Genomic DNA, 26,933 nt, shown 5'->3' on the forward strand with positions numbered 1-26,933 from the left:
GCATCTGTATGACCCTGTGAAGTAATGGATTAAAAGCTCTGTGTATGTTTGGGATTAGAAGTAAAGTGGGGGCTAAAGGAATCCTGACAGCAAGGTGCCTTACATGGTCCTCTTCTTCTCCCGGTTATCCTCACAACAACTCTGTGAGGTAGGCTAGGCTGAGAGCCAGTGACTGGCCCAAAGTCACCCAGTGAACTTCATGGCTAAGTGGGAACTAGAGCCTGGATGTCCCGAGTCCCAGTCCAACACTCTAAGCATTACACCACATATGTTCCCTACTTCCCCTAGCTGTGAGAAAAACAAGGGCAGCACAAAAGTGTTTGTTCACAGAATCATAGAGCACTGGAGAAATGCATCATCTCTGTAATATCTGTTTAATTACAAATATAAAAGCAAAGCAGGTGGAAGCAATTAGATTCTGAATGTAGGCAGCACAACCACTAATTCTGCATCTGATTCTCCAAGACCAACTGCACCCCACAGATGCTATACCTCCAGCCATGTGCTAATAAAACACACTACTCTCCTTCCCTGCATTTAAACTGCAAAACTGCTGTTTATTTCTGCAATACATGAAGCTGGTCTCAAGTCTGAAGTTCTCCAGAAGTCTACACCAGGCTAAATGGTAAAGAGGGGGGAAAAGGTGGGGAAGAGGAAGGAAAAAAGCTGGTTGATGTTGAAGCCATACAGTCTGCATTTAGTCACACTCTTAAGATAGAATGTGGGAGGAGATAGCAGGCACTCAGATTAGGCTCTGCTAGGTGCTGTGAAGGGATTCTGCTTGCACCTAGGAGTGCCTCTAGGGCTTCTAGGATGAAGAAAAAAACAATGGTTGATCTCCCATTTTTGAAAATTTAAAATCCAGCAGTTACCCAGATCAGACCCCAACTGTAGGTGAAACACACAGATAGGTGGAAACAGAAGTAGAGAGAAAACAGATAGTTTTATATTCACAAAGCTACAGATAATTTTAGATGGTGTACTATGTAAAGAAGAAGAAGAAGAAGAAGAAGAAGAAGAAGAAGAAGAAGAAGAAGAAGAAGAAGAAGAAGTAAACAGAAGCCAGATTGGGTAGTTTTACTTAGTAGTTGGAGGGCTATATACCCTCTGAGAATAAAATCTCAGCAATAAAGTTTCTTCACATATGTTCAATGTTTACAGTATCAAAGAGACTATTATTTACAGCACACTCCTGTGCATGTTTACTCCTAAGCAAGTCCCATTCTGTTCAATGGAGTTTACTCACTAGCAGGAGTATTTAGGATTGCAGCCTTAAAAATGTACTTTGAAGCAAGAGCATTTGTATAAGTTGTTTCTAATGTTGTGCTATAAAACAGGTGAAGGGAAAATGCTACAGCTAGCGATTTATGAAAGCAAGTTCTCATCATTCTTACCTCAACTAGCTGAACTGATCCATAATACTGTTTGTCAGGCAAAGGATTGTTAGGATCCACATAGACTATTTTCATCTGCTGTCCCTATGCAAAAATATTACCATTCCAACATCAGTGTTGTACATACATGCAGGCATGCTTCTCACTTGATTTAAAAAGCTTATCTCACTTTTTCCTACCAGATAGATTCAAAGTGGTTCACAAAGGAAAACAAAAGCAACAATACACACACACACACACAAACATATAAAAACAGCATAACAACCAGTACAAGAGATATGTAACTGTCACTGTCTGTACTTTCTGCATTTCATTTCCCTCTGACCTCACTGTTTGCAGTCTCCCTACTACAACTATGTGTATACTTGTAACTCAGCATAACACTTCATGCATCTGATGAAATGAAGTCTAGTCCATGGATTCATATGCCATAATAAATTTGTTAGACTTTAAGGTGCCACAAGGCTCTGTCTTGCTTTCTCCATATTGTGTGAGCTTCAGAAATAATTCAGCTGTTACTAAATCTTAACCAAGAGGATGCAGTTAACATCAAAGTGTAGCATGGTGATACTATGAATGCTTACCTATGATGTTTAAATGTATTGCATCATTTTAGAAAACTGTAAAATAGCAATAGTGCAAAACCTCTGTTTAGATCAGGATGGGACCTGGGGAGAGATCAGGACAGCCTTCACCAACCTCGTGATCTCCAGATGGGTTGGACTCCAGATGGGTTGGACCCAGCTAGGAATAGAGAGAGTCGTAGTCCAATCCATGTGGAGAGCACCAGGCTGGGGAAGGCTGGATTACGAGCAAGCTTTGCACACTAATTTCCCCACAGCCCTTACCTTTCCCTTGTACGGTGTGTACAAAGTGAACAGGAAGATGTTTCTCTCTGTCTCTGTCTCTCATAATACCAGAACCCAGGGTCATCCAATAAAGCTGAATGGTGGGTGGTTTGGGACAGCTAAAAGGAAGTACTTCTTTATGCAGCACATAGTTAAACTATTGAATTCATTACCACAAGATGTAGTGATGACCACCAACTCAGATGGCTTTAAAAGGGGATTAGACAAATTCATGAAGGATAAGGCTATCAGTGGCTACTAATTATGAAGACTGTATATTACTTCCAGTATCAGAGGAAATACATCTATGTATACCAGTTGCTAGGAAACGTGAGTGGGATAGTGATATTACACTCAAGTTCTGTTTGTGGGCTTCACATAGGCATCTGGTTGGCCACTGTGGTAACAGGATGCTGGACTAATTAGGCCTTTGGTCTGACCCAGCATGGCTTCTTTTACATTCTTAAAAAGTAAATGCTGAAACCAGGGAATCCCGGGTTTATTTGAATGCAGGATCTCCTTCTTCCTGGGAGCTAAAACCATCTTTCTGACATATTTACTCTCACACGGCAATCAAAATAAGCACATATCAGGCTTTCTCCCCACAGGGACTGTTATCAAGTGAGTAGCAGGGGAAGGAATACGTGAGGGCAAGGCTAGCTTCCAATCTCTCTCCCCCACCCCCCAGATACAACCCAGAAGGAAAATATCACTTTAACGAGACATAAAAAGCAGTTTAATGCGAAGAATCTGGCTTTCAGATTTACGTGCAACATTCTACTTACAGTTAGCTGCACATCAGGTCTTTTTTCCAGCAGAGTCATGCCTTCACTAGGTAAGCCAAAGGATTTCACCTGATAACTCAAGCAGCCACCATACGAAGAAAGCTGAACAACATGTTTAAAGAGATGATGAGGGTGATTACAAGAGCTTATGTATGACATCGTTTCTAAATATTAAAATCACAATGATCTCAGAGCTTTGGCCCTTGCAATGACATTTCCAGCACCGGTTACAGAGACGTATAGCATGTAGAGGAATCAGGAAAGGGGAATGTGTTCCCAATCATGTGCCTTCAAAAGGCCTTTTTATGAGCACAAGGGGCTATTAGCTGCTAGAAAAAGTGACTATATCTACATGCTGTAGACAAAGAATAAGAAAATACAAGAGGAGATGGCAACATAAAAGATACGGCGTGTGGGGAAACAGAGATGGAAGAAAACAAGAAAAATTGCCCCAATGAGCTGGGTGAAAGAGGAGCAGAAGCTAAGAAGGGAGTCTCTGAGGCAATACAATAAAGAAAGCTTCAAAGGTCATATACCTTTTCTCCCAAGTAAGATGATGGTGCTACCCAGTACAAGTTGCGCACAGAAGGAGGCAATTCTTGGACGTCAGCGACGACACTGTTGCTGCCTGGATTGAAAGTTATAGGGACGTCCATGCCATTAGCCACATCCTCTAGGTGCCAATTCCTCATATCAATGAACTAATGGCAAAACAGACAAGATGCAAAGAGACATTCCTGTTACAGAATACAGCTTTCCTTGCAGCACAAGAGTTAATTTGCATGACCGCCTTGTTTCTCATGGAAAATTTTCTTTTGCGTGAGGTTTTCTCACTCTTTGCCACGAGCACCAGCCATTACATTTGCCCATGGAGATCCCCTCCCAGCATCACTGAGGTGACATCCCCTACCTCCTAATCCCTGCATGCACGCGCGCCCCCCCCGCCCGCCCCCAGCCATATCATTAGCATAGAGCCTACGGTTTTGAACCTCTTTCAGCATGAGGGCCAAATTCAATTTCAGAGAAGCTCTCAGAGGGTGTATTCCAGTGATGGGCAGGGCCAAAAATACCAGCATATTTTAGCCTACAGCACTTACTGCCAGTAAGTAAGCTTTAAGAGAGGCATTTCAACCTTTCAGAACAGAGGAAAAAGCCAGGAAACCACAGAATGATTGGCAGTCAGGGAAAAGGGGTAGGATCAGCAGAAGGAGGTGTGGGCATCTGGGGAACCCTGGAGCACCAGATTGACCCCAAATGGGCTAGATTTGGCCAGCAGGCCTGAGGTTTGACACCCCTAGCATAGAATGCGAATTAGAAATGTCACATTGGGCTTCTCCACACAGAGGCTTTTTATCCTGCAATTTTACCAGGGCTTCTGCTTCTGGATTCTTTGCAGGATTAAGACTGGCCCTTCCCCTGCTTCCCCCGCCCCCCTTTATCTGTTTCCTTATACAGGCACTAGATGGCACTAATAGGTATAGCTCCTATTATTATGCAACTTCCTCATTTCATGGAGAAATTCAACACACTGTATTTTAATGGCTCATTATCTCCGATCCTTTAAAAAATGGGATAAAGGTCACAAGACACAGGAGAGGCCCTGAAGGCTGACAACTTCATGTAAAGGGCCCTCAAACTTTTGTGAGTAACCAATCTCAATTGCAGGATAAAAGCCCCATGTGAAGAAGCCCATAGTTAACTTCTTCAAAGTTTTCTGCAGCCCCCACCGCCCAACAACATGGAATGCCATCACTGCCCTGATTCACAAGCTATGTCCGCATAAACAATGTGTCTGGTGGGGTGGGAGGCTCACCACAGAGATGGGAATTCCTGTGGTTAGCAGAACATGTAGCTTGGGCATTACAGTGGTGTGCGAAGCATCCTGCTTCTGCTCATGGCGAACAAGCAAGACAACCTACATGCTGCAAACAAAGATCTGCCAAAGGCTGAAGAAAAAGCAGCAGACATGCCCATCCCTGCCATGAAATGGCTCTAACTGTTCTAAGGAATTACAGTGACATAAAGAGAAGAGAAAACTCCCTGGAAAAGACCCTGATGCTGGGAAAGACTGAAGGCAAAAGGAGAAGGGGACGGCAGAGGATGAGATGGCTAGATAGCATCACGGATGCAATGAATATGAACTTGAGCACGCTCCGGGAGAGAACGCAGGACAGGAAGGCCTGGCGTGCTATGGTCCATGGGGTCACGAAAAGTTGGACACGACTGAACGACTGAACAAAGAGGGTGGGGGAAACGATACATCTGAAAGGCACTTATACGCATATATATAAAACCACCACCATCCCAGCTCCAGGCATTAAAAGGGCAACTCTAATCAGTGGAGCTCCTTTAGAGTTCTGACTGGTTTTGACTGAAACCCAGAGCGAATTCACAGCCCCATTGACTCTAATAACTGGGAGAAGTCCTCCGTTTTAGACCACAATTAGATGAGACAGCAGGAGATCCATGACTTGGTCAACCATGCTTTTTTTAAAGAGGCTAATGGCTGTGCAGCCATCCATATCTCCCTGCAGGGCACATAACAGCATCAGAGATAGGGCAATTTAGAAATGGGGAAAACAGTGTGGATGTGAGTGTGGGGAGATTAAACCCCTTGTCTCCCAACAATTCATCTGGTACCACAGCTCTGATCCAACACCCCAGTCCAGTGTTGCTTTTAACTTAAACAAAGCAGGAGACCCAAACACAGATCATGCGCTATTTTGTCTAGTGGCACCTTTCAACAAAAGTAATAACTTGTAGACAACATACCGTTACTCTACGTTTATTTGTACTGCGACAAATAGGGGTTGCTCTGAAACAAAAGCAACTGGTGCAACCCTTCGGATTAGCGGAATCCAAATAAAATGATCCAGAGCGGCACGTGTCACACTGAATTCCTTCAACATTCTCCTATAAGTCAGTTGTAATAAGTCATTAAATGTTTCCACATAATGCTCCTGTAGTAATATATACATGAAAATAGCTGTAACACACATACAAAATAATAGAGAATGTTGTTCATGGCCTTGCTTTTCAGTACACAGTAGCACACATGCAAGCGAAATGGTCTTCTTTGGAAAGGAGGACTTCAAGCCAATGGCATGCTTACACTTTTGTCCCTTCAGCGCACAACAGACTGCTCCACCAATATTCTGCATATGCCTGATTAAATTAAGACCCTTCCAGACTAGCGTTTGTGTGGATGGTTGTCATATACTCTCACTGCTGTTAGTCACTGGTTGATTCACACTCAACACACATGATATTGTGAAGCTCTTGATCTAGTCAGAAGTAGGGATGGGATATCAGCTTATTTCCAGTCTGTGTCACTTTTGCATGCTTTTGCCCATGTCTGTTACACCCTATATTCACATCTGTCTGTCTGTCTGTCTATCAAATTGGCGGAAAATTTCACATTAATACTTATTTCTAACTGTACTTTCTCTCAAGATGCATGTTTTAACTGTATTTTTCTCAACTTATGCATTTCTAAATGTATTTTGATACTTTTTTGAGCCAGGAACTGTGTCAGAACATTGAGAAACTGCAAAACCTAATAGACAGCCACATTCTGATCTGCACATTAGCTGAGGAGGTGTGGATCAAGTCAGTTCATATCAGAATTCACAAAGATCAAATTCTTCAGGCACCCTTAGTCAGAAGTACATATTTAAAGCCCAGTTGTGAAAGACCCCACTGAGTGTGTGGTAGCCTCTGTGATGGAGCATTTTGTCATACCACACTTTTGTGTGATCATGCATTGGTACTTTGGATTTGATTCTGACCATACAGCTACTGTTGCAAGAATGATAAAGGAATGGAAATTGCATTATACTAGGGCTATGCATGGATGGCAAAGTTGATAGAGAGAGTGAGAGAGAAAAACAATACAGATTTTCAAGAGACAGTCCTCAAAACAGACATGGCACTGATATTCAATTCGATTAATCATACTACAAAGTAGAATTTAAACAAGAGACATTGTTGAAATTTAGTACTAGTAATTGAAATGCTTGGAAAATATTGTCTGGAGGTGCCATTATAGTTTGGCAATGAATTCTTTGTATTTTAAGTCAGCATTTTACATATGACAGAAGTGGAATTAATGTGGGAACACAACTGAGTAATACCAATTAGTCAGTCTCAGCAAACTACTGCTACACTCACTTGCCCTCAACAGATTACTTACTAGTGAAGTGGGCAACTGGAATAAATCCAGCAGCACATTTCCCTTGATCCTAGCATTTTTAGATGACAGTCTTAAAAATGTGGTAGGTGGTGCACATTCACTCCTAGAACACTGTACACAGAGTGCTAGTACACATGGTTCTGAAGACAATGGATGTGAGCTTTCCTAGCACTATTTGTGCTGCCAGCGGAGAACCTGTCAACAAAACCCTGCTTCTGCTCAAAGGCTCCTCTTCATTGATCAATCTGTACGTAACTCAGCTGGTATAACTGTACAATTCAATGGACATTTTCCTATTGATTACAATTGGAGGTGGGCTGTACCACTGAAACTGAGGAAGATTGGTAAGATATATGCTCAAGAAGTAGCAATGTTACCACATGTTTCCTTCCAACACTTCGAATGCAAACCTCCATAATGCAAGGTGCTGTAGTAACAAATATGCATCCTCCTCATTAGGAAATTAAAAACATAAGAAGAGCCATGATGGATCAGACTAAAGGCCTATCTAATCCAGCAGTCTGTTCTCACAATGGCCTATCAGATGCCCATGGGAGGCCCAGAGGTAGGACATGAGAGCAATAGCACCATCCTACTCATGTTCCCAAGCAACTGGTATACATACTGCCTCTGATACTAGAGGTAATATTTATTTATTTATTCAATTTCTATACCACCCAAGAGCTGAAGTTCTCTGAGTGGTTCATAACAAATATATACAGCCATCATGACTAGTAGCTATTGATAGCCTTATCCTCCTTGAATTTGTCCAATCCTCTTTTAAAGCCTTCCAAATTGGTGACCATTACTACATCTTGTGGTAATTATTAAACTATGGAACTCACTATGTGCTGTGTGCAAAAGTACTACCTTTTATCTGTCCTGAGTCTTCCACTAATCAGCTTCATGGGATAACCCCAGGTTCTAGTACTATGAAAGAGGAAGAAAAATGCCTCCCTATCTACTTTCTCCACAGCAAACATAATTTTGTACACCTCTATCATGTATTCCCTCAATCGCCTTTTTTCTAAGCTAAGTAGTCCCAGACATTGTAACCTTTCCTCATAATGGATTTGCTCCAGCCCTTTGATAATTTTGGTTGCCTTTTTCTGCATTAACTCCATTTTAAAAATTACCTTTCATTTCATGATATGGTAATTCAGCCAAAGATAATGTTGTACTTCTAATCCATATTTATTATTATTTCATAAGAAATTATGGGAACCATGATTATGTCCAGTTAAATAAGGATGAACAGCTATTAGATCATAACCACACCATTTGTTTGAATGCAAAAGCACCTGACCTTACAGAGGCAAATTCCTGTTTGAGGATTACAAACATTTGGCTCTGTCCCTCTTCTGTCACATTTGCAAGGTTTGCAGTTTGGAAAACCATAGGAGCCAGGAGCACATTGATCACATCGTCGGCCTGTTATTCCTGAGCGGCATCTTCAACAAGAAAGCAAAGCCCAAAAATCATTTCTCAAAAAGGTTTGCTGTTAGGGGATACAGTCAGGGAATAGTAATTTTTGTAATAACATGAAAATTCTAACGAATAGATGGAGTGCTATCTAAGACTGGAAGAGAAGGTTAACAATATTATACGAAATAAGATATTTTGTTTTTACAAGGTCATGGAACAAAATGTGGTTGAGTTTAAGGATATCAGCTCCAAACCCTGAGTGGATTCTTGTATCCTGAATGGAGGATTTTGCCACGTGTGTCTTTTTGCATCATAGTCGTATAGCGATGGAAGAAGCTATCGCTAGCATTATTTTTCCCTTCTGTGCCGAAGAGCAAATCTAGACATGATCTATGATCATAGATCTCCTACTTTTGTTTTGTTTCCCCCAAAATTGTGAGCAGTGGTGTTCCCTCATACATTATTTCCCCAGTCTAAATCCCCATCCCCACCCTTGTGGAAAACTGTTAGCTGCAAAACAGAGCCCCGTAGCACCTTAAATACTACAACATTTATTTTGACATAAAGTCTCATGGGCTAGTGCACCCTTCATTAGATGCATTCTCTGTGGTATCTTTATTTTTCCCCTGTTGAGCTAATAGCAGCTTCAGAGGGGCAATTTAGATTGGGGAGAACAACACAAGGAAAAAGAGTAATCCCCACCACCACTTCCTCCACCTTCAAAGCTGACCGCTAATTATTTTAGAAAACAAGAAAAATGCAGGAGATCTTGATCATGTACGTCCTGCATCATGTTTAGTTTGTCCTAAAGGTTTATGAAACCATTCAGGGTCTGGAGTTGGTTAACAATGTTCTCTCTTAGGGCACTAGACTATTGATATTAATAGAGGTCTTCTTCCTCAATGTATCTTATATTTTGCATTACTCTGACTTTACTTCCATCTTTGACATTTCCTAAGCGATCTCGGGGTCAAACTACATGTGATGTGCAAGTTTTGTGACTGGAAATCCTCATGGCCTGGTTCACATGTAAAGACAACTCAGAGTGTGGGTTGAGTATGGGTTGTCACTGAATTGTGGGTTGTTGATGAAGCATGGGTTGACGTTAAATGTGAACCCTGCAGTATGGTTTAAGTATGGGTTGTTAATCACAAACAAGTGTTGTTTGAGCATATAAGGATTGCAAGCTTAAACTAACATTGGTTAAAAAATGCATAATTATGAAAAATAGTTCTAAGTGAAGGATGTGGATTTAAGACTAACTAGTCCTATTAAAACTGCTGCCCCAGAGCACTCCATGTGCTTGGATGTGTAAATGGAACTCTTTACCTACTTCTCCATTTAACTGAGGTAAACTACATCAGTTTAAGTCAGCTCTGGTTCATCTGGATTGTGCATTTTACACAGCAAGAGTGTGGCAATGTTCTATACCCACCTTCCTCAACCTAGTGCCATCCAGAAGTGTGAGACTACAACTCCATCACTCCCAGTGGCATGACAATCTGGAGGGCATCAGGTTGAGGAAGGCTGCTCTGTATTCTATTTTGCAGCCAAATATAGGGCTATCTCTAGAGCAATTCAGGGATAGACCCAATAGAGGGTTATCTCCAGACTAGTCTAGAGCATTTCTGGGTTGCGTTTATTGAATAAATGTGGGACAAACTAACGATCAAGTGTGAGCAGGATGCCAAGGGGGGCCTGCAAAAACAAGGAAATTTTCCACCACTGCCCCAGCACTCAAATTCATTGTGAGGTGCGGCAGCAGCTGGTGAGGAGATGCAGCTAGGAAGTAAAAGTATTCTGTTGCCAAACAATGGACAGGGAGGGAAGGGACCCACTGCCTTGACCATCGGGCATTGTGATGGATGGGGCAGTGGAAGCATGGCCAGTAGGCACATTATTGCTGACTGGTCAGCAAAGCATGCTGGGTGCTACTCACCAGTAAGCAACCACATGCCAGTATAGTGCTGAACCAGCAGCCCCCATGCCTTATCGCCACCTGGTTATGCCCACAGGTCAGGGCGTCAGGTTCCCCTGCCCCCTCCGTTGCCATTCATCAGCATACTTGCTTTAGGCCAATCTATACATTCAGTTCGAATGTGCCATTTCCCAAATGTTCATTCTTTCCCAACAGAACCTTGCAGCACACACAATAAAAAATTCTGGCTCCCACAAACAGTTTGTCAGAATAAACCACCCTCCTAATACACATTAGAGCTTCTTCCAGGTATTCTACTTTTCACAAGCTAATCAGCACTGCATAAATTCCTATCCGGACATTTTAAAGAAAGGGGAATCTTTTCCTGCCCATCACCCTCCCATGCAAAAATAAAAATAAATCAAGACGAAAGTTCTTAAGCTGAATCATGGAAATGTAACCCAAAAATGTGCACTTACTTGCATTGGCCATTAATTTTATCACATTCACGATTCACCGGATTCACAACTCCTTTGCTTGAGCAATTGCACCCCTCACAGCCTGTGAGGGGATGGTAGCCAAAGTGCTGCCTCATGCACACTTCACATCTGGGCTTAACAGTTTGAGGTGGACAAATACACTTTCCAGTGATGTCGTCACAAAGGCGTTGTCCACAGCTGCATGCTGGGATGGGGAGAACCATTTTATAGAGTAGTAATATTATTCATATGTAACTTAATTTAAATAAAAGTTATAAATCCACTAGAACTTATTTTGCCTCATATCAACTTTAAGTGAAAAGGTTTTAAAAAGTGATCAAAACATACAAATGCTATGGTTAGTAATTACTTAAGTCAAGCGCTAGGTTCCTGCCCCCCGGGAAACTTTTAAATTATGGATTTAAATAATAAATACGAGAGAAGCAGAACAAAACCCAGTAAAAAACACAACGGTGGGCTGACGAACGAATCAGGATGTCTTCAGCTAACTATAGTTTCCCATACAGTTTTCTTCTTTATTGTTTTGTTTTGTTGAAATTTTACAATAAAACTGATTAAAAAAAACCTTCCAAAAACTATAGTTTTCCCATTTCAAAGTTAACAGCTTTGTAGCAAGCCAGACTATTAAAGCACAATTTGAAAATGGATTTATATCCTGACTTGTTCCAAAGCTGTTAACTATGGTTTCCCATTTTATCCAAACCAGGAAACTATGGTTAACTGAAGATTACCTGGGGAAGCGTCCAACAGGGCCATTGCGCTTACACAGTTGACATAGTGCTAGTGTTAGAAAAAGACTGTCCTCTTATTCTTTGGCTGTCAGCTCTTTGCTAGACCTTTGAGCTATTAGTCATAATTATTGAGCCCACCGGACACATGTCCAGTGGCAGTGTACATCTGTTAAAAAGGGGAAGTCTGGTGAGACAGTCACATAAGCATAATCAGAAATAAACATGTTGACACAGTCGTGCTCTAAGGAGTCAGCTAACGGCTCAGTCAGTTGACATGTCTTGTGGCTAACAGAAAATTGTAAAGGGGAGGGGGTATAAAAAGACTTATGCTTGCTTAGCTCGGGGTCCAGACTGCTGACTGCTCTGCACCCATTTTGCAAAACGTTCAATAAAATAGTGTTGGATCCACTGCTGCCTGTCTGGCATCCTTTCTTTCAACCAGAAGCAAGAACTTTTTATCTAACACTAGCATAAGTGACGTCTAGCGCAACACCAATAGCATAAACTGGTTCTCCCGGAAAATCTGTCACATCAGCTTATCCTATTAGCATTGCACTTGAGGTCAATTGCATAAGTAAATAGGGATGGTGTAAGAGTCCGAGGAGGGGTGGAGTCCAACAGATTTCCCCATGTCTGACCACTCTGAACCTGCTTGCCAGGCTGTGGGGTGCTTGCTTGCCTGCTTGGCAACCGGCAGGAAGTGGTGCAAGGCTGTCCATCGCCTTAACAAGCTGCCTTTGTGCACAGAAACCATGGCTCAGTTACTTCCACAAATCTAATGTTGCATCTATGGCTGCCTTAAAGGGGCGATGACTCAACATTACAGGGGTAAATGCAGTGGCCTGTTGGATACTGCCCCCAGTTTGCTCATGCAAAGGGAGGAACAAAGGACCTGCATATGTGGACAAAAGGCTCATTCATATCTCAGTTTAAGCTGAAATATGGTAATCCAAACTGTCCTATTATCTCATCAGTTACTAGGAACAACCTGAATGTGCAGTTCCTGTACCAGGATTCTTGATGTACTGGATGAGAAAGTGTTGGGGCCCACATGCAAACTCAGACCTTTATGACCAGTCTGTTTCCCGCCTCCCAGCTGAGCAGAGCAGAGCACAGCAGAGCAGAGCAAGCTGCTCCAGGGACTACAGAAGCAAGCAAGCTCCCAGAGAGTGAGTGACCAGAGTGGGCGACCGGGGGAGCAAACAGAAGTTGGCCAGGGGAGTTGCAGTGGTAGAAGAGACAAAGGAGACAAAGGAGACATAGGCTAAGAGGTAGGTGGGCTGCAGGAAGCCCAGGGGGCTGCCCTTTATCCTTCTGAGTGGCTGTGAGCTCACCAGGTGCTTCTGAGAGCTCCAACTGAATTGGGGTGTGTGTGGCCTGAGTACTCCCAACAGCTGACTGGGCGGGAAGCTTCAGTCTGTTTCCCGCCTCCCAGCTGAGCTGAGCAGAGCAGCACAAGCTGCTCCAGCTGGTCCAGGGACTACAGAAGCAAGCAAGCTCCCAGAGAGCGAGTGAACAGAGTGAGTGAACAGGGGGAGCAAACAGGAGTTGGCTAGGGGAGTTTGGCAGGGGAGGTCAAGGGGGAGGCCCCTAACATTTTTTTTCTTTTTTAACTAACTTTTTTTTCATTTATTTGTCTTATAACACACACTTCCACACCAGTGGGACTCTGCTTTTAACCTCTACTGAGAAGAGGAGCAGGCACAGGCTAGTCTAGAACAATCACAAAGCTAGACACAAAAAGGGAAAAGAGGCTATGGAAGGACAAGACTCTCCAGTGGTGGTGACCTGCAAGGCCTGTGCCATGTTTGTTTTCTTGCCTGAGAACAACATGGCCTACACCTGCAACAAGTGCAAGTTGATCACACTGCTGGAAGAAAAAGTAAGTGGACTGGAGCGGCGACTGTCAACCCTCTGGGGAATAAGGGAACACGAAGAGTTCATGGACAGAATGGGGGAACTACAGCAGCAAAGGGAAGACTAGAAGCTTGAAGAGCAACAGCAAAATGAGGCAGAAGTGGGAAATGCTGAGGTGAAGAAAAATGGAGTAGAGGATACTCCTTGGAAAAGGGTGACAGTTAGTAGAAGAAGAACTAGACGCCACTCTGCACCAGTGGAAGCAGTGGAGCTGTGGAACTGATTCCAGGTACTTGCAGATGAGACTGGAGGACAGCCTGCAGAGGAAGAATCACAGGGGAACCTACATGAGAGTGAGCAAGAGGCTGAAGGTCAGTCAGAGGCGATGAAACCCAAGCCTACAACAACAAGAAGAGAAGAGTGGTAGTAGTGGGAGACTCCTTGCTGCGTGGGATCGAGACCCAAGTATGTCGCGAAGACCCGTGGACTCGCCAGGTATGTTGTCTCCCGGGAGGACAGATTAGAGACGTGACTGAAAGGTTGCCTGCACTCATAAAGCCCACTGACAGGTATCCCTTTCTTCTCATCCATGTGGGAACAAATGATACCGCCAAGCGGAGCTACGAAGAAATCATGTCAGACTTTGAAGGTTTGGGAAGGAAACTCAAGAACTTTGGGGCCCAGATAGTTTTCTCATCCATCCTTCCAGTAGTTAGAAGAGGGACAGAAAGGGAACGAAAAATACTCTGGGTGAATGACTGGCTACGAAGGTGGTGCTGACGAGAGAGATTTGGATTCTGGGACCACGGGCTATACTTCCTGGAAGATGGGCTGTTGGCAAGGGACGGGTTGCACCTCACAAAGGCTGGGAAGAATGTGTTTGGCCACAGCATGAAGAACTTCATCAGGAGGGCTTTAAACTGAATCCTATGGGGAAGGGAGATGTAAAGATGGGGGTAATGACGGACGTAGGCTCATGCACTGCAACGGAGAGAACAGCTCTAATAGGGCCCAATAATAGTCTTCAGACACATGTAGGAAGAAAGCCAGACTATGAAGCACATGGTCTTCGATGTCTATATACTAATGCCCAGAGTATGGGAAACAAACGGAACCAACTTGAACTCTTAATTGTTGTTGTTCAGTCGTTAAGTCATGCCTGACTCTTCGTGACCCCATGGACCATAGCACGCCACTGCTCAAGTTCATATTCATTGCATCGGTGATGCTATCTAGCCATCTCATTCTCTGCCGTCCCCTTCTCCTTTTGCCTTCAATCTTTCCCAGCATCAGGGTCCTTTCCAGGGAGTTTTCGCATTAGGTGGCCAAAATATTTGAGCTTCAGTTTCAGTATCTGTCCTTCCAATGAGCACTCAGGGTTGATTTCCTTTAGGATGGACGATTTGACCTCCTTGCAGTCCAGGGGACTTGTAAGAGTCTTCTCCAGCACCACAGTTCGAAAGCATCAATTCTTGGGCGCTCAGCCTTCCTTATAGTCCAGCTCTCACAGCCATATGTTGCTACTGGGAAAACCATAGCTTTGATTATACGAACCTTTGTCGGCAAGGTGATGTCTCTGCTTCTTACTATGCTGTCTAGGTTTCCCATAGCTTTCCTCCCAAGGAGCAAGCGTCTTTTAATTTCATGGCTACAGTCACCGTCTGCAGTGATCTTCGAGCCCAAGAAAATAAAATCTGTCACTGCTTCCATTTCTTCCCCTTCTATATGCCAGGAAGTGATGGGGCCACATGCCAGGATCTTATTTTTTTTAATGTTGAGTTTCAAACCAGCTTTTGCACTCTCCACTTTCACCCTCAACAAGAGGCTCTTTAGATACTCTTCACTTTCTGCCATTAGGGTGGTATCGTCTGCATATCTGAGGTTGTTGATAATTCTCCCGGCAATCTTAATTCCAACCTGTGATTCATCCAACCCGGCGTTTCTCATGATGTACTCTGCATTTAAATTAAATAAGCAGGGCGACAATATACAGCCTTGTCGTACTCCTTTCCCAATTTTGAACCAATCGGTTGTTCCACGTCTGGTTCTTACTGTTGCTTCTTGACCCTCGTACAGGTTTCTCAGGAGACAGGTAAGGTGGTCTGGTACTCCCATCTCTTTCAGAATTTGCCACAGTTTGTTGTGATCCACACAATCAAAGGCTTTAGCATAGTCAATGAAGCAGAAATAGATGTTTTTCTGGAATTCTCTTGCTTTCTCCATGATCCAGCGAATGTTGGCGATTTGATCTCTAGTTCCTCTGCCTCTTCGAAACCCAGCTTGTACTTCCGGTAGTTCTCGGTTCCCATACTGCTGAAGCCTAGCTTGTAGGATTTTGAGCATAATCTTGCTGGCATATGAAATGAGCGCAATTGTACGGTACTTTGAACACTCTTTGGTATTGCCCTTCTTTGGAATTGGAATGTAAACTGATCCTTTCCAGTCTTGTGGCCACTGTTGAGTGTTCCAAATGTGTTGGCATATTGACTGCAGCACTTTAACAGCATCATCTTTTAGGATTTTAAATGGCTCAGCTGGAATACTGTCATCTCCGCTAGCTTTGTTGTTAGTAATGCTTGCTAAGGCCCACTTGACTTCACTCTCGAGGATGTCCGGCTCAAGTTCAGTGAGCGCGCTATCATGGCTATCAGGGACATTCAGATCTTTCCTATATAGTTCTTCTGTGTATTCTTTCCACATCTTCTTAATCTCATCTGCTTCTGTTAGGTCCCTGCCTTCTTTGTCCTTTATCATGCCCGTCTTTGCACAAAACGTTCCCTTGAGATCTCCGATTTTCTTGAAGAGATCTCTAGTCTTTCCCATTCTATTGTTTTCCTCGATTTCTTTGCATTGTTCATTTAAGAAGGCCTTCTTGTCTCTCCTTGCTATTCTCTGGAAATCTGCATTCAGTTGGGTATATCTTCCCCTTTCTCCCTTGCTTTTCGCTTCCCTTCTTTCCTCAGCTATTTGTAAAGCCTCATCAGACAGCCACTTTGCTTTCTTGCATTTCTTTTTCTTTGGGATTATCAGGTCTAATCCCTTAAATATATTCGTCACCTCCACTGTATATTCATAAGGGATATGATTTAGGTCATACCTGAATGGTTTAGTGGTTTTCCCTACGTTCTTCAATTTAAGCTGAAATTTTGCAATAAGAAGCTCATGATCTGAGCCACAGTCAGCTCCAGGTCTTGTTTTTACTGACTGTATAGAGCTTCTCCGTCTTTGGCTACAAAGGACATAATCAATCTGATTTCGATATTGACCATCTGGTCACCAATAACTCATCAGATGAGTTACGCAAGCCCCTTCGCCACAACGAGGCAGTGGTCCATGAAGGCGTGAACTCTTAATACAAGAGGGAAATTATGACTTGATAGGTATAACTGAGACTTGGTGGGATGACTCTCATGACTGGAATACAGCAATTGAAGGATATAACTTGTTCAAAAAGAACAGGAGGAACAGAAAGGGAGGCAGGGTTGCACTGTATGTGAAAAATATATATCTCTGCACAGAAATACAAGAGGATGAGCTTGGTAGCCCCATCGAGAGCATCTGGATCAAAATAAATGGAGCAAAGAATAAAAGGAACCTGATGGTCAGAGTCTACTACCGGCCACCCAATCAAGGAGAAGACGAGGATGAAACGTTTGAAAAGCAAATAGCCAATGTTTTAAGGAAGCATGATGTAGTAGTAATGGGGGACCTCAATTTCCCTGATGTTTGTTGGGAGACAAATTCTGCAAAACATGGCCCTTCCAGGAAATTCCTGACTTGTGTGGCGGATAACTTCCTCCTACAGAAAGTAGAGGAAGGAACTAGAGGATCGGCTATCCTTGACTTGATCTTAACCAACAGAGATGACTTAGTGGATAAAGTAGCAGTTAAAGGAACTCAGGGGGAAAGCGACCATGTTATACTTGAGTTCTTCGTTCTAAAGGAAACAAAAGCCAAGTGTAGCCAAACGCATACCCTGGATTTTAGGAAAGCTGATTTTCATAAACTCAGAACAATGATCAGTAAGGTCCCATGGCAAGCGACGCTAACAAGAAAAGGAGTCCAAGATGGGTGGGAGCTTTTAAAAAATTCTCAAGGCATAATTACAAACAATTCCAACAAGAAGAAAAAGTGGAAGACAACAGAAGAAGCCAATGTGGCTTCACAAAAAGCTTAGAGATGACCTGAAAACAAAAAAGGACACATATAAGAAGTGGAAAGAAGGCCAAGTAACAAAGGAAGAGTACAGACAGGTAGCACAGAATTGCAGGGATGGTGTCAGGAAGGCTAAAGCTGAGAATGAGCTGAGGTTAGTGAGGGATGCTAAAAGCAACAAAAAGACTTTCTTCAGCTACATGCATACTAAAAGGAAGAGGAAAGAAATGGTTGTTCAGCTATTAAATAAGGATGGCAAAATGATAACAGATGACAAAGAAAAGGTAGAGGTGCTCAATTCCTACTTTGGCTCAGTCTTCTCCCAAAAGAGGGTCTATGACCCCCCTGGCAATGGCAAAGTACACGCTGAAGGGGCAGGATTGCAGCTTGAGATCGATAGGCATATTGTCAAGGAACACCTAATTACTTTGAATGTAATATGGTCAAGGAACACCTAATTACTTTCAAATCTCCAGGGCCAGATGAACTGCATCCTAGAGAAATAAAGGAACTGGCAGAAGAACTCTCAGAACCGCTGTCTATTCTCTTGGAGAAATCATGGAGGACGGGTGAAGTGCCAGATGACTGGAGGAGGGCTAATGTTGTCCCTATCTTCAAAAAGGGTAAAAAGGAGGAACCTGGGAACTACAGACCAGTCAGTCTGACATCAATTCCTGGGAAAATTCTGGAGCAGATGATAAAGCAATCCATCTGTAAGCACCTTGAAAACAATGCACTGATTACTCGAAGCCAACATGGATTTGTCTAGAACAAGTTCTGCCAGACAAATCTGATCTCATTTTTTGATCAAGTAACCTCCCTTGTGGACCGTGGGAATGCTGTAGATATCATGTACCTCGACTTCAGCAAAGCTTTCGACAAAGTGCCCCATGATCTCCTGATGAGCAAACTAGCTCAAAGTGGGCTAGATGAAACAACGATCCGGTGGATCCACAGTTGGCTACAGAATCGGACTCAAAGAGTGCTTATCAATGGGACCTTCTCAAACTGGGGAGAGGTAACGAGTGGGGTACCGCAGGGCTCAGTCCTGGACCCAGTGCTCTTCAACATTTTTATTAATGACTTGGAAGAGGAGGTGCAGGGAATGCTGATCATATTTGCAGATGACACAAAATTGGGTGGGATAGCTTATACTTTGGAAGACAGAAACAAAATTCAAAGTGATCTGGATAGACTGGAGGCACTGGGCAGAAAACAACAGAATGACATTTAATAGGGATAAATGCCAAGTTCTGCACCTAGGAAAAAGAAACCAAATGCACAGTTACAAGATGGAGGATACATGGCTCAGCAACACTACAAGCGAGAAGGGTCTTGGAATTGTTGTCGATCACAAGCTGAATATGAGCCAACAATGTGATGTGGCTGCAAAAAAGGCAAATGCTATTTTGGGCTGCATTAATAGAAGCGTAGCTTCCAAATCCCGGGAAGTACTAGTTTCCCTCTACTCAGCACTGGTTAGGCCTCATCTGGAGTACTGTATCCAGTTCTGGGCACCACACTTTAAGAAGGATGCAGACAAACTGGAGAGGGTTCAGAGGAGGGCAACAAAGATGATCAAGGGGACTGGAAACAAAGCCTTATGAAGAGAGACTGAAAGAACTGGGCATGTTTAGCCTTGAGAAGAGAAGACTGAGGGGAGATATGATAGTGCTCTTCAAGTACTTGAAAGGTTGTCACAGAGAGGAAGGCCAGGATCTCTTCTCAATCATCCCAGAGTGCAGGACATGGAATCATGGGCTCAAGTTACAGGAAGCCAGATTCCGGCTGAACATCAGGAAAAACTTCCTGACTGTTAGAGCATTATGACAATGGAACCAATTACCTAGGGAGGAGGTGGGTTCTCCCACACAGGAGGCGTTCAAGACTAGGCTGGACAGCCATCTGTGAGGGATGCTCTGACTTGGATTCCTGCATTGAGCAGGAGGCTGGACTTGATGGTCTTGTAGGCCCCTTCCAACCCTACTATGATTCTATGACCACTCACACAATGGGGAGGACACCACTGCTACTTACTTCCCCCACCCTCTCTCTCGCAACTGCACAGTGCGGGGTTTTACAGCTCTCCTCTGACGACCGGCTCTACACCAGCTTCATGCCATCGTGGCATAAGTCAGAACTATGAGACATTAGTGAGCAGAGAGGATGCTTTTCGGTTGTTAGTTTATTTTTTACATTTACATATCATCACTTTTCTACCAATACATTCAAAGCAATTCACAGTTTTAAAAATGATTTACAATTTGTGTATAGACACAATACAAATGGGAAAGTGGACAAGAAGGAAAGAGGAGCCAGAGCTGGGCTGCAACTACATAACAATAGCTACACTGCAATGGTCACATCCAGGGCTTTTCTAAATGAAGCTGTTAATCCACTGCATCTACTTTCAGTTTTGTCGCAAAATTAAGATCCAAGCACTACATGAGAGGCATTTCCTTTCCTGGTTTTCCACTACATAACCTCTAGGTGACACTGTGACATAGCAGAATAGCGCAGATAAGTAAGCGGAAACATTTTCTTTCGCCATCAGAAATAATACCCCATTTTCCCTATTCTAAAAAAACTCGCCAAAAGCGATGTTTACAAACAGAAGCAAAAATGGTGAGGAGGAGGATAATGTATGCCGCCTTGGTTTCCTTAAGGAGGAAAAAAGGCGGGATAGAAGTTTAATAAATAAATAAACTGGACGATCACGACATCATCTAATGAACCTAAACAACCGTGAGTAGGGAGTGACAAGCACACAATAAATGTCTTGTGCGGAAAAGCTCCTAGGCTCTGGAACTCCCTTCCAAAGGAGGCCCATCTCACCTCTTCATTAATGTCCTTCCAGAAGCTGGTAAAGACCTTCCTGTTTAGAAAGGCATTGAGTACTGTATTGGCCCCAGGAGTGTAGCCAAGTCATTTATAGTGTTAGAGGGGCCTAGAGATCCATAATGCTTGCTTAAGTTCATTATTGGTGCAATTCCCTTGCTAGTAAGTCTCTGAGCATGTAAAGATGATTCAAAGGGCTGATAACAGCCTTGTCAGCACATTCCTTACTAATGAGTAGAAAGCCTTATCAGGCCATGCCTGAGAAGTGAAGCTATGTGTTTATGCGGAGCTGCAGGGGGCTGTGCTCGAGAACCAAACACTTCTAGCCTATGCTGGGAATGAACGCGAGGGGCGCTTGCGAGTGCTGCCTCGTTGCTGACATGTAGAGTATAAGGCCCATTGTACCCAATGGCTCGGGGTTCAGAGAAGCTGTCTGAGCCAACCATTGGGTGCGCCTGTGTGCTGTAAGTTACTCAATGAAGTCTCCTTGTAAGCAAATCTTTGAGTCTGATTTATCACTGTCTTGGCACTTCTAGCCTAAGAGTTCAACGCCCACTGCAGGGGCGACACAAGTATATAATTTTGATTTGCTGTTTTAACTACTCCTTATTTTTGAATATTTTAATTTTTTTATTGGTATTGGATTGTTTTCTGCTGCAGTTTTCGTGGTTTGGGATATGTCATAAATTTGGAAGGACGTTTTTAATTGTTAAATTCTTGACCTTGTTGTCAAGAATTTGCTGCCTAGAACTCTTTGGAGATAAGGCAGGGTATAAATGTTTTCAAATGAATAAAATAAATCAATAGCCTTCTTTGGGAACATGCACCTACTTTGTGTTACAAATGCATTGCAAGTGTGTATAATGTAATGATTCCCCCCAAAGCCCACAGACAGAGGTCAATCAAGTCTCCTTCACAGAATCAGAAAGCGTATTAGCTGCAAAGTATTGATTTCTGTCATTTATTAAACACTATAAATGGATGCAACAGAGTATACATTATTATAAATTTATAAATGTTAGAGAAATACAGACTGAAATAAAATACAGAATGAAATATTCAGGTCTTCAGGCAAGATTCAAGAAAAATGTAATGCAGAATACTCTCCCAGGAATTATTAGCAACATACTTACGTTTGCAAGATGGAAATCCGTAATAGCCTGTTTGGCACCTGCTACATTGACGGCCAATGATGTTTTGCTTGCAGTTGCATTGTCCCCCTATTGGGCTGCAAGTAGAACCAGTGGCACCATTCCTATGGCAATTGCAAGGCACAGCCCCATCATTGTAGGCGGCCACAAGTGATTTTGCTGAATTTCTACAGAATTCTGAGGACGTTACTGGGCTGTTAAAATGGGGAAAGTAAAGCACCTGAGTTCTGGTATTTTTTTATACTGAGATAAAATATAAAACATATCTTTACATTCTGCACTGGATTTGGTCATTAAGTACAATTTCTTTACATTCATTTATATTTCTATAATTTATTGTTGGTTCATATGCTTTAAAAAAAAATTAAAAGAAATCCATGGTGTTTTTTTTTTAAGAAATGAAATGCTTCTGTCTCCAGCACCCTTTCTCCAAAGTGTTTTGAATATAAACACACATTCAAGGGCAGTATTCACCATCTCTCTCCACTCTTATATCCCAACATATCCCAGCCTGTAAACTTCATGGTTCCAGTTCTACTGTCCCAAGGCACCCAAAACTCCCCTGGTACCTCTTGCTACCCCTTTTGTCTGGAACTATTTCCCAGAATGCCTCTGTGAGACCACCTTCCTTCAAATCCTCCTCAAAACTCCCCTTTTCCAGGAAGCGTTTGGAACAACCCCTAGTGCCAATGCCCTGCTGTAATTCAGCCAAAGTACATGTATGTGAAATATCTCATGCTCTTTCCCTCTTTACCCCAAATCCATTTGCCTCCCTCTCTTGTTTCCCTTGTTTCTACTTTAAGATTGTATAACCCTTACAGTAGGAACCTGTCTGACCTGTTATTTATAAAGCATCATATACAAAGATGGCACCAAATAAGTAAATAAAAGTTACATAGGGTGGTTACCAACTAGTGTTCTTCTACCGACAGAACGCATCCATCAGCAGATCCCCCACCACCACCACCGCAACTGTGCAGAGAATTTGGGGGACCCTCCAGAACAGATTTTTGGGTCTATGCTGGCTGCGGGGTAGAGAAGGAATCACCAAAAACCATCTCCCTCTCATTCCAATGACAGACGCCTTCCATCACTGGGGTGAAATTAGCTGGATACCACCCATGACCAATTATATAGATGTAGATACACACACACACACACACACACACACACTCAGTATCACAGAATGCGGAGCCAAGGCTGCAATCCTACATACATTTACCTGGAACTAAGCCCCATTAAATTCAGTAGGGCTTACTTCTGAGTAGACCCATACAGAATTGCATGGGGACTTACTTAATGTAAAAACTGTTCCCACCACACTGGCTGATGAAATCGTATGACTTGTCCACAGTGTCTTTCTGAAGAAGTGTATAAGTATAGCTGTCTGCTGGAACAACTAGGATACGTTCCTTTAAAATGATGAGAAAATGAAATTATTAGAGTAAATGAAAGGACTACGCACAGGTATCCAAAAAACACAGTTTCCAGGCAATTTCCATCCTTTTCAAAAGGTATCTCTGTGTGTGGGAAATACACTTGCATCGTGCATATATTTACTCCAGAAAAGAAAGGAACCGAAGAGATTTGCAGAAGTCTAGACTGTATGTTCCCAGAGCATAAGTGACTTAAGTTAGCCATATGATCTTTATGCAAAGAAACAAATTTTCTTTAGTCTAACAATCAAATAGACTTTAATATTACAAAACCTACCAAGACCACTGTTTCTCCATTAGGAATTTTCACTGTTACTGAGATGTCATGTTTAAGGATATCAAATTCAATTTGATTTTCTGCCATCACCAGACTTCGACACCCAGAAATATGTGGACAAAATGAAGCATTATAAGAACCTAAAGCAGACAAAAAGAAAAAAAATGAAACTAACCTGTGGAAATTCCAACTATGATTTTAAAAAACCAAAACCAATGTAAAATCCAGCTCACCTGACCAGAATCGTCCTCCATTCACAGTTACATGCACCGGAAATGTTGGGTTCTCTGGCTGGTAAAAATGTATGACAAATACATATCTGCCCAAATGCATCACTCTCCCATTCAGCGTCATTTGGTTCTGTCAAAATAAATAAGTTGAGTGTATTGAAATGTATTAGACCTTTGAGGATTAACCTATTTGTAGACTGTAGAAGCTCTGTCCAAGTTCTATCTTAACACACTACTAGTTGCTCAATTTAGCACTAAACTGAAAGTGTGGGAAGATGTCCCATCCAAAGGAATACAAGTTGAACAAGAATTTAACAGGACAGTCTCTGGCAATCTCTTGTTTGAATTTTCACTTTGCTAAATCCTAGATAGCTTCTTAGACCTAGAGAGAAGGGAGCAGAAAGGGAGAATGCTGAGTACATGGTGTAACTTGTGGTGTCAGACAGACTATTTTTTTTTTTAATGGTCCTTCGAAAGAGAGAGGCAGCTGGTAGCATACGGAGTTACATCTTCTGAAGGGAAATGGGAGCGAACCATTCACAATTCATGATTCCTGGTTTTGCATTTCTGTAGAGAGCCCAGGTCCAGGACCAACCGACAGCATTCTCGGGCAGTTGCAGAGGCCCCAGCACCTCATCAGGGACCAACCTCGTGGGTCACCTATATCAGACACCAGGGCCAGTTTCAAGGGTAGACATGGTTGGGCACCTGCCAAGGACCCACACCCCAGCAGGGGCCCACAGACAAGAGTCTCTGGAATCCTCTTCTTCACCATGGCAATCTGCTTCTTCACCTGCCTCTTGCCCAGGCAACAGTAGCAGTGAGGAGGAACAGTAGATATCACTGCCTACTTACTCACTGGCTACTTACTCACTGAACCCACGGAAAAAGCCTGTCAAGCAACAGCAACTCGTGAGAAGGTACAGTCACTGATGGAGGAGTCCCACTGAGGGCACCTTGCCCAAGGGCCCTCAAAAATCTGAAGCTGGCACTGCCAGATACCTAGGTCTGGAAGCTGCCTATCATTTTAATTTCCTACAGTGCTTTCAAAATAGCATCAGGACATTGTGGGAAATTAATATGGCAGCACCCAGACCTAGCCACTTCACTCCAAGCCACCCAATGCTCACTGCAGCATTACTGCAGCTACCATGCAAAACCAGGGCCTAAAGATGCAAATGAAGGCTCACCAGAGAGCCTGGTGAGGGTCCCCTCAATCCTGGAGCCAGCCCTACACCTGAACCCACGGAAAAAGCATGAGCCCTCACTTAGGGCATTACGGAAGAAATGTGAAGTAAAGAAGCATGAATCGTTCTTCCTATTGCCCACCCACCATCCCACACACCCCAAGATCTAATGACCAAACTTGATCAGAGTGAGAGAGAAGATCACAGCAGCTAGTGAGCAAATATTCAAATAAAATATGGGTTTAAAGTGAATAAACATTATCTTAGCAGGAGCCAAGCTACTGCATCAGGTAATAGCTCTTTACAAGAGCTCAGGTCCTTGCAAATCAATTAAGAGAAGCATCTAAATTTCTGCAAGAGTTCAGTTGCATGTCAGATAAGATTAATGTTTACAAATCTTTGTAAAGGTTTACAAAGACTTACAAATCTACAAATAACGCTTCAGTTTCTGTTGTTTTTAAATCTGTTACTATATTTTAAAACTTGGCACTGCTGCTAGGTTTTATTTTTATTCTGATTTTATACCATAGTTTTAAGCTCTTAAACTTTTATGTTATGTTTCATTGTGCTGTATCTTATGGTTTTAATTGTTGAAGCCCACAGAGCTTCAACTATTGGGCGGTATAGAAATGTAATAAATAAATAAATCTGTGGGCATAAAAGCACGTAACACTATGATCTATATTTAATTCAAATGTAACTACCTGTGAAGAAGTCAAAGTCAGTCCATTAACCGTGTGAGGAGATGGTAAAGGAGGACTCAGTGAATCCCGATAAACCACATTTCTTGGCACTTCTGAAAGCTTTCCATCCCTCAGAGCATCCAAAACCACAGCTACAGGAGGTGTTTCATACTGCGAGGGGATGCATGAAGCACTTTAAAAAGGAGAAAGAATGAGATCACTTAATGTAGACACTAGAAAGTAAAGCCAAATAAATGCAAAGCATATAAATAACTGCCACATACCGTTGTCACGAGAACAGGAGACAGGTACAGAATGGGTGGGTTTGCACAATCATGAAAATGACTCATTTTCCCTCCCCGCATATGCCGGTTGTGAGCCCCCTAATTAGCATAATTATCCTTGCCGGGTGGGGGTTGTTGTGACATCCGAACCTGGCAAGGGTGGCTGCTTGGGGTAGTTGACAAATCACTCTGTAACCCATAGCTTGTTCTAGGATTGCTGGGCGGTTTGTAGATCATCTCAGCCAGCCAGCCAGCCTCCCTGGGTTCAGATGCCATGACAACCCACTTATTTTCCCTTTGGGATCGTGCGAACCCAGTCAATGGGGCTGTTCACACAACATGCTAACCCACACTCAGTGGCTGACTGTGGGTTGTTGTTGAACCATGGGTTGTTCGTCTGAACCCAGGACATTTTCCACAGGGTGTCTTGTTAACTATGCAGTGTGGCTTGTTAACTACCCTGAACAACCCAACAACAAACCATGGGTTCTCAAGGTGGCTTGTTCAAGAAAAATAAGCCATACTGCATAGTTAACAAGACACCCTGTGGAAAACGTCCTGAGTTCAGACAAGAAGCTAACTCATGGTTCAACAAACAACCTATGGTTCAACAGCAACCCACACTCAACCACTGTGTGTGGCTTAGCATGTTATGTGAACCCAGTCAATCCGTAAGTGAACATTTGGGGCACAAGTACAATTGTCACCATATGATATATACTAATAGCAAACTCATTCTCTGAGTGTGATTCTTTAATGAGCTTCTGTCGTGCATTAAAAACGTTGTTGTTCAGGCAGGCATTTGGGGTGGGTTAGGGTATTTTAGAAAATGTTTTTATTGTAGAATTTTATTGTTTTAAACCGTTTTTATTGTATGTTGTACATCGCCCAGAGTGGCTGGGTGACCAGCCAGATGGGCGATTAATAAATTTAATAATTTAATAATAAATGTAGCTAAAATGGCACCATCCACACACAAGAGGGAGGTATCAGCAGGCTTGGGGGAAGCCCAAGGTTTCAGATGTACCAAAAAATGATTATG

At 42.8% G+C, this 26,933-nt stretch overlaps 1 protein-coding gene across 1 annotated transcript in view; it reads right to left on the reverse strand.

Annotated features, from left to right (window-relative positions):
• LOC146347041 (laminin subunit alpha-3-like) overlaps positions 1–26,933 on the reverse strand; it is a 133,389-nt gene that overhangs the window by 74,683 nt on the left and 31,773 nt on the right. The window contains exons 11-21 of the mRNA XM_084851463.1: positions 25,629–25,800; positions 23,741–23,867; positions 23,508–23,647; positions 23,091–23,206; positions 21,777–21,988; positions 11,042–11,246; positions 8,526–8,670; positions 5,800–5,940; positions 3,564–3,728; positions 3,028–3,129; positions 1,395–1,478 (exon numbers count right to left, since the gene is read on the reverse strand). Coding sequence (XP_084707589.1) covers positions 1,395–1,478; positions 3,028–3,129; positions 3,564–3,728; positions 5,800–5,940; positions 8,526–8,670; positions 11,042–11,246; positions 21,777–21,988; positions 23,091–23,206; positions 23,508–23,647; positions 23,741–23,867; positions 25,629–25,800 — 1,609 coding nt within the window. The remainder of the gene's footprint in view (positions 1–1,394; positions 1,479–3,027; positions 3,130–3,563; positions 3,729–5,799; positions 5,941–8,525; positions 8,671–11,041; positions 11,247–21,776; positions 21,989–23,090; positions 23,207–23,507; positions 23,648–23,740; positions 23,868–25,628; positions 25,801–26,933) is intronic.

This window comes from Heloderma suspectum, chromosome 4, assembly GCF_057233095.1.
Source record: "Heloderma suspectum isolate Gila_16-S chromosome 4, 16-S_ref, whole genome shotgun sequence".
Classification (NCBI taxonomy): domain Eukaryota; kingdom Metazoa; phylum Chordata; class Lepidosauria; order Squamata; family Helodermatidae; genus Heloderma; species Heloderma suspectum.